The sequence below is a fragment of the Thamnophis elegans genome, chromosome 7, assembly GCF_009769535.1.
Source record: "Thamnophis elegans isolate rThaEle1 chromosome 7, rThaEle1.pri, whole genome shotgun sequence".
Taxonomy (NCBI): Eukaryota; Metazoa; Chordata; class Lepidosauria; order Squamata; family Colubridae; genus Thamnophis; species Thamnophis elegans.
Window position 1 is genome coordinate 14,872,671 of NC_045547.1, and position 7,069 is coordinate 14,879,739.

At 54.8% G+C, this 7,069-nt stretch overlaps 1 protein-coding gene across 1 annotated transcript; it reads left to right on the forward strand.

Moving 5' to 3' along the window:
* Positions 1-4,886: 4,886 nt before the first annotated feature.
* TMEM121B (transmembrane protein 121B) lies at positions 4,887-6,503 on the forward strand. Its single transcript, XM_032221105.1, has one exon. The coding sequence runs from the start codon at positions 4,887-4,889 to the stop codon at positions 6,501-6,503; it is 1,617 nt and encodes a 538-aa protein (XP_032076996.1).
* Positions 6,504-7,069: the final 566 nt, after the last annotated feature.

The window sequence follows — 7,069 nt, forward strand, 5'->3', positions numbered from 1 at the left end:
AACAGTAGATTCCAACCCAAATTGTTCAGATGCAATCCAGGCAGGGGTGGGCTTAAATAATTTCAGCAACAGGTTCTTTGCCTGGTTGCTGGGTGGGCGTGGCCTAGTTGGCTTCCCGCACCACGACAGGGTGGCTGTTTTCACCTTCCTGGGGCTTTTCTCGAGCCTCTGGGTGGTCAAAAACTGCTTCCCCCAGGATTTACAGGCTGGAAATGGGCCCATTTCCAGCCTTTCGGAAGCCCCGTTTTTCCCCCCTCTCCAAGCCTCCATGTGGGTCCTGCACTTACCCCGCATCCAAAACAGGCTGCATGGAGACTCCTGGGAGAGAAGAGACTGGGTGGGAGGGACAGAGTGGGGTGGGCGGGGCCAGCCAGGGGTGGAATTTGGAGTTTCTGCAAAATGGCCATAACGTTAGTTACGGGTTCTGAACCTGGGCGAACCCGTAGCACAGTGGTGGGTCGCTCTTACTGTCGCTATGGGTATGCTGATCCGTGACCCAACAAAAGCGCGAACGTCATAAGCACGCCGACAACACCGCAGCGCTAAAACCGCGATGTCAAATGCGCGCCGACAACAGCGTGCCGACAACAGCGCGCCGACAGAAGCGCGATTTAATTTAAGGTAAGGTTTAGGGTTAGGTTTAGGGTTAGGTTTAGGGTTAGATTTAGGGTTAGGTTTAGGGTTAGGTTTAGGGTTAGGTTTAGGGTTAGGTTTAGGATACGTTACAGCGCGCTTCTGTCGGCGCGGTTTTGTCACCGCGCTTTAGTCACCGCGGTTTAGTCAGGCGTGCTTTTGTTGTGCGCGCATTTGTGGTGGAACCATGCTGATCGTGGTCTGTTCATGCACGTGCCTGTGCTACGCACGCATGCGCAATCCACCGCCCCTGTGACACTCAGATGCTTGGTAGGGCGCGTGTAGGCACTGCACACAGTGCGCGCATGCACAGTGTGCCTTTTGGCATAAATACAACTACAGAGCGCGGGCCGGTGGCCAAATGAGCCAACATATCGGTACGCTCTCAGCTGCTCCAGGCCACTACTGGTACAGCCGTACCGGTCAGGACCAGCAGCAACCCCCACTGCTGTAGCAGCCCACCCCTGAATCCCGGGACAAGATTTCCGGACAAGGTGACCAAAACCTCTTTGGACCTGCAATTCTGGGGAGCAAGTCCTTTGAGTGTAGGAGGAGATCTGTAAAACATGGCTTCTTGTGTTCGGGTAATGAACAAAAGGAACCAGTGAAGAGGCAGAAGAGGGGAAAAGAGATGCAAGCTGAACAGATTGGAAAATAGGAATTAGCGATTGGAGAGCAGGGCTTGGGAAATCAGCAAGACGAGAGCCATTGAGCCTGAGAGAGTGTTCCGCTCCATCTTGGCATGTTAATTCTGGCCTGTGAAGCCGCTTACTGTCTCAGGAGTGTCATCCATCCACTCCCCCTGAAGCAGCTATTTGCACTTATAAAGAGGAATCCAATTGTCTTACTCTCTTTGTCTCCCTCCTGCACCTGCTACCTCCTGACAGATTTTGTGAGGCATAATTGTGGGCTTCGGCTGTTTTATTTAAAACACTTCCCCTTCTTTCGTCTCTCTGCTCTAAAGAAAGATGGCTCTTGATAATTGGGAGAATAAATTTTTCACCCGCTGCTCTTTCATACAATGTTTGGAGAGAGAGAGAGAGAAAGTGAAGTCTGTTTTTACTATTTTTAACATTTTGGCTTAGGTTTTCTGTCTTGCTGTCCAGCAGTCTCAATTTTTTTAAAGTGCAACTGGTCTTAGAAGAATAATTACGATGCATTGTACCAAATAATTTAATCATAAAATAAATTATCATCTTAACTGTCATCTAACGTATTATCTATGGACCAAAACGTAAGAATCTAGGCCTTTTTTTCCCCTTTTTAGTTTGCATCAGTTTTTATTGTTATATATTGCAATGTTTAATAAAATGACTATTAAAAGACTGGTAGAAAAACCCACATATGAATCACGACATTGTGATGTAAGTTTTTTTTTAACCTTGTTTTTTGGCAGATAGCCCTGCCTGATGTCACTTTGCAGCAGATTCTTTCCAGATATGTATTTTGTACTGAAGCATTTGAGCACGTTGCAAATCCACATTGGATTTTGGGGTGTCAGTCTAGCAAAGCAAGCTTCGACAGCAGGGGTGTCAAACTGGATTTCTTCACAGGGCAGATCAGCATTGTAGTTCTCCTCCGCAGGCTGGCTGTGTGTGGGGGGGGTGGGAGATGGGGAGATGGGACAGATGCCTCCTGCAGCACTTTGCCAGCCAAATCTGGGTGCGGGATGCCATGTGTGCCCCCGTTCCTGTGCCCCATGTTGGCTGTCAAAGTGGGACACAGGGGGCCGCGTGGGGGCCACATGGCCCCCCCACATGCAGCATGCCATGCCCTCTTTTGGCTGCCAGAGGCACTGCGGGCTAGTCCTTTGCTATTTTCAGGCCAGCCCCGCAGGCCAGATTTAAGCATCGTAGATGCGGTCCGCAAGCCTTGAGTTTGACACTCCTGTTCTACAGAGTCCTGCTAGATCCAAACATGATTGATCTGTAGACTTTTTCTTTCTGCCTTTCTTAAGGTATGTTCATGTGAGGTTACCTAGCCCAATCCCAGAGCAAGAATAATTCTCCTCTCTTTGAAGCTATACCATCAGAAAGAAGTTTGCTGGAAGCTTTTGTTCTGTTGAAGAGAATTGGCTGTCTGTGGGGAAGAAAATAGAAGTCCCATCTCAGATTGTAAGATGCCAAACTTTTAACTACAGAAACTACAGAACCTGGTGTTAAACTTTGGTTTCATTCTATTGTGCTCTGGACAAGTATTTGGTTTCCGTCCTCCCTGTTAGAAGGGAACTTATCTTTTGGTCCTTCACTCATACTTCTAAATTCAGGTTCTTTCATCCTAACACCCATTCATGTTTTTCTTTACCACGGTATCTTCTTACTACACTCTGAATATACTTGAAACATTTTGGATTCCTCTTTGCGTCTTGCAGAATTGTAGTCCACTAACATACCATAGAATATGGGAATAGGGATCCGATCTATTTGGAACCAGGCCACACTGGTGCATGCACGCATGAAGCTCCATTGTGTGAGTGGTGTGCGTGCACACCCGCAGCTTGTACAAACGGAGCTGCACATGTGTGCTCATCTGCCTCTCGTGAGGAATCATCGCCTCTCTTCCACCCTGCTGAAACCGTTGCAGGTTCACAAAGCTAGAAAGGTTGGTGAGCCCTGCCATAGAAGGCCTAAGTTTCTCCTGAGTGATTTCCAGATGCTGGGCTGAGGTTTTCTCAAAGGGCCCAGAGGATGCTGCAAAGAATACCAGCTCAGGATCATTGATATTTCATCACACCAGACTGTCCTGGTTCGGTGAGGACAGGGTGATAAAGACTTCTGCCCAAAGCCATGGGCAGGAGTAAATGTCCTTCTTAAGTTTTCTGAGATGGCTTTGGGCAGGAGTAAACCTGAGAATCTGAGAAGGTGGAAGAAGCCCCATTTGGACCCTTGGGCTTAAAGAGTGTAAAGTGTTGTTAGTTGCAAAGTTGTGTCCGACCCATCACGACCCCATGGACAACATTCCTCCAGGCCTTCCTGTCCTCTACCATCCTCTGGAGTCCATTTCAGCTCACACCTACTGCTTCAGTGACTCCATCCAGCCACCTCATTCTCTGTCGTCCCCTTCTTCTTTTGCCCTCTGTCTTCTCCAGCATTAGGCTCTTCTCCAATAAGTCCTTCCTTCTCATTAGGTGGCCAAAGTATTTGAGTTTCATCTTCTGGATCCGGCCTTCTAAAGAGCAGTCAGGGTTGATCTCCTCTAGGACTGACCGGTTTGATCGCCTTGCAGTCCAAGGGACTCACAGGAGTCTTCTCCAGCACCATAATTTAAAGGCCTGAATTCTTTGGTGCTCAGCCTCCCTTATGGTCCAACTTTGGAGTGTAAAGTAGAAGCATCTAATACAGATGTCACCCTTCTCCACTTGACACCCTCCTGAGACTTTCTCTAGAGATGACATAGAAACTGTAGTCCAATCTTGGAGAGACAGGTGTAGTGGTTTAAGTCACCAGGCTAGCAACCTGAAGACTGTGAGTTCTTGTCTTGTCTTAGGCACAAGGTCGGGTGGAAGACCTTGGACCAACCACTCTAGGAAAGTCCCTCGTTAGAAAACTCCAGGGACAAGTTCAGATAGGGAGTCCCAGACTGACTTGAAAGCACATCCATGCCAACACCCCTGCCCCCCCCCAACCAATTCAAGGAAGAGAAGGATTTCCCCCCCCCCCCATTGGACAAGGATCTTTTCCCTCCCAAAATCATGAGGGAGGGCATACTCAAGGTCTCAGGCTTCCTTTCCAGCTAGGCAACGTTTTCCTGCCCCCTCCAACAAGTGACTCATGTGCTGCCGCCACAGGCCGCCCACCCAGTTGCCAAGAAGAGCGCTGGAAGAGGGGGAGGGGGCTTTGCTCCCAAGTGTTGTCCTCCTACCTCGCGCCTGCCTTTGCTCGCGTCCCTCGGCAGCGGCTTCCTCAGAGCAGAGCCGACCCTCGCTTCGCTCGCCCAGGATCCTCAAAAGGCCGCCTCTCTCTCTCTCTCCAGCGGTCCTAACCGCCCCCCCCCCCCGCTTTTCCCTGCCTTCTCTTCCTCCTCCGCGCGGATCCGCTCCGGGTTTCCCCGGATCCCGACGATCCAGGCCGGGTCTCCGCATTCGCTCAGCCTCGCCCGCCCAGCGCTCCGGCTCCAGCGGTTCGACTGCGCCGGGCAGGGTCGCTGGTGTGTGTGTGTGTGTGTGTGTGTGTGTTTTTTAACCGCCCGGGCGGGTTGGGCTGTGGCCCGCCAGCCGGCCCGTGGCCTTGGGCAGCGGCGGGGCCACGCTGACCATGCACCGGGTGGTCTCCAACCAGCGCTCGGTCTCCTCCTCCTCCGGCTCCTTCCAGGCTCCCCCGCCGCCTCCCCCCGCCGCCGCCGGGGATCTGCAGCCGCTCTTTCTGGGCGGCGGCGGCGTCAGCAGCACCAGCAGCTCCAGCGGCGGCACCCGGAGGGGCAGGCGGGGCTCGGTGTCCAATTCGGCCTCGACCCGCACCCGGAGCAGCAGCAGCAGCAGCAGCCGCGGCACCAGCACCAACAGCGGCAGCAGCAGCGACCGCAGCAGCGAGGAGGACGAGGACGGCGAAGGGGAGGAAGCCAAGCCGCTGGTGCCGGCGCAGGAACCCGCCTCGCCGGCGGCTGTCGTTGCCATTCCCGCCGCCGCCGCCTCAATTTGCGCCTCGTCAGGCTTCAGCAGCTCCTCGTCGACGGGCTGCACAATGACCGCCGGCGAACTGTACGGGGCTCCGCTGGCCGGGCCGGGGGCGGCGGCGGGGGCCCCGGCGGCCGGGCTGCTGTGGCCGGGGGGCTTCGTCGCCGGCCCGTCGGGGCCGCGTTGGGGCTACCAGGCGCTGTCCTTGGTGCTGCTGCTGGGCCAGGGGGCGCTGCTGGACATCTACCTGATCGCCGTCACCGACTTGTACTGGTGCAGCTGGATCGCCACCGACCTCGTGCTGGCGGCCGGCTGGAGCATCTTCTTCTGCCGCAACAGCCGCGCCCGTCGGCGGGAGCGCCCGTTAGGGGCCGTCGGGGGCCACCCGCCGCCCCCGCCCTTGCACCCGCTGCTGGGTCACGGCCCCTACGGCGGCAGGGGTGTCGGGGCGGGCTCGGGGGCCAAGGCGGGGGCCGCTCAGCGAAGCGGGGACTTCGCCTACGCCCACCTGGCCTGGCTGATCTACGCCATCGCCTTCACGCCCAAAGCGGCGCTGATCCTGGGCACGTCCATCCTGGAGCTGGTGGAGCTGCGCCTGCCGCTGGGCGCCACGGGCTTCCGCATCACGCTGGCCCTCTCGGCCCCGCTGCTCTACTGCCTCCTGCGAGCCATCAGCACCGACCCCGGCGGCGGCCAGCTGCTCCTGCCGCCCCAGCCGCCGCCCCAGCACCGCGCCTCCGCCGCCTTCCTGGCCACCTGTTTGGACCTGCTGGACAGCTTCACCCTCCTAGAGCTGCTGCTCCTGCAGCCGGCCCGGCCCGCCTTGCCCCTGCCGCCGGCCGTTCGCTACGTACTGATCGCCGTCTATTTCTTGTGCCTGGCCTCGCCCGTGCTCTGGCTGTACGAGCTGAGCGCGCCGCGGGCTCCCGGCGTTGGCCGCCTGGCCGTGCATTGGCTGCTCCCCGCCGGACTCCTGGATGCGCCGCTGCTGGCCCTGCGCTGCCTCCTGCTGGTGCGCTACCAACAGCCGCTCTCCATCTTCATGTTCAAGAACCTCTTCTTCCTGGCCTGCCGGAGCTTGGAGGCCATGGAGACCTGCTACCTTCTCTATTCTGCCAGCGGGCAGGGCGGCAAGGGCAAGTGCGTGCCCGTCCTTTCCACGGGCGTCGGGGATGGCCAGCTCAGTCATTGCATCTCAGAGAACGACATGGGGCCCCATGGCTACGTCAACACATTGGCCGTCACTGCCCAGAGCTGAGGACAAAGGAAAGGGGTTTCAAAGTCAGACTGTGGTGGGGGGCTTCCTTCATCCTGCCCACCCATCCTCTGTAAACTATTACTTCTTAACCCTGTTTAGGTGCCCAGCCCACTCTGGTTTTTGTGTGTTTAATCTCTCCAGTTATTTAGGTCACCTTCAGTAGATGGCATCCATTCACTTGTCCCACAAAATTTACTCCTATTCTGTGTCTGTGTTGGTCACTTACTGAATGCAACTGGAAAGAGGGGTTCTAACCTGTATTTAGTTTGTAGTCTTTATACCTTTCCCCCATATATTTGTGAAGTTTCCTTTTGGTTAAGTCTTAAATTATGAGCTTTCCCATACTATCCTTGTCATTGTTCACAAATCCACTCCCTATCTCAGTTGGCTTTCTGAAGACTGCCACACAAGTACTTCCCTGTAGATACTTGGCTGATAATGTGAACATTGGCTTGTGGTGATTCCATCAGGGCAAGAATGTCCATGCAGCAGTGGTCAAGATGGATAGAATGCTTTATGAAACGGATGCCTGGACAGAGAGAACCCTTGTGATTTGGCTCTCTTGT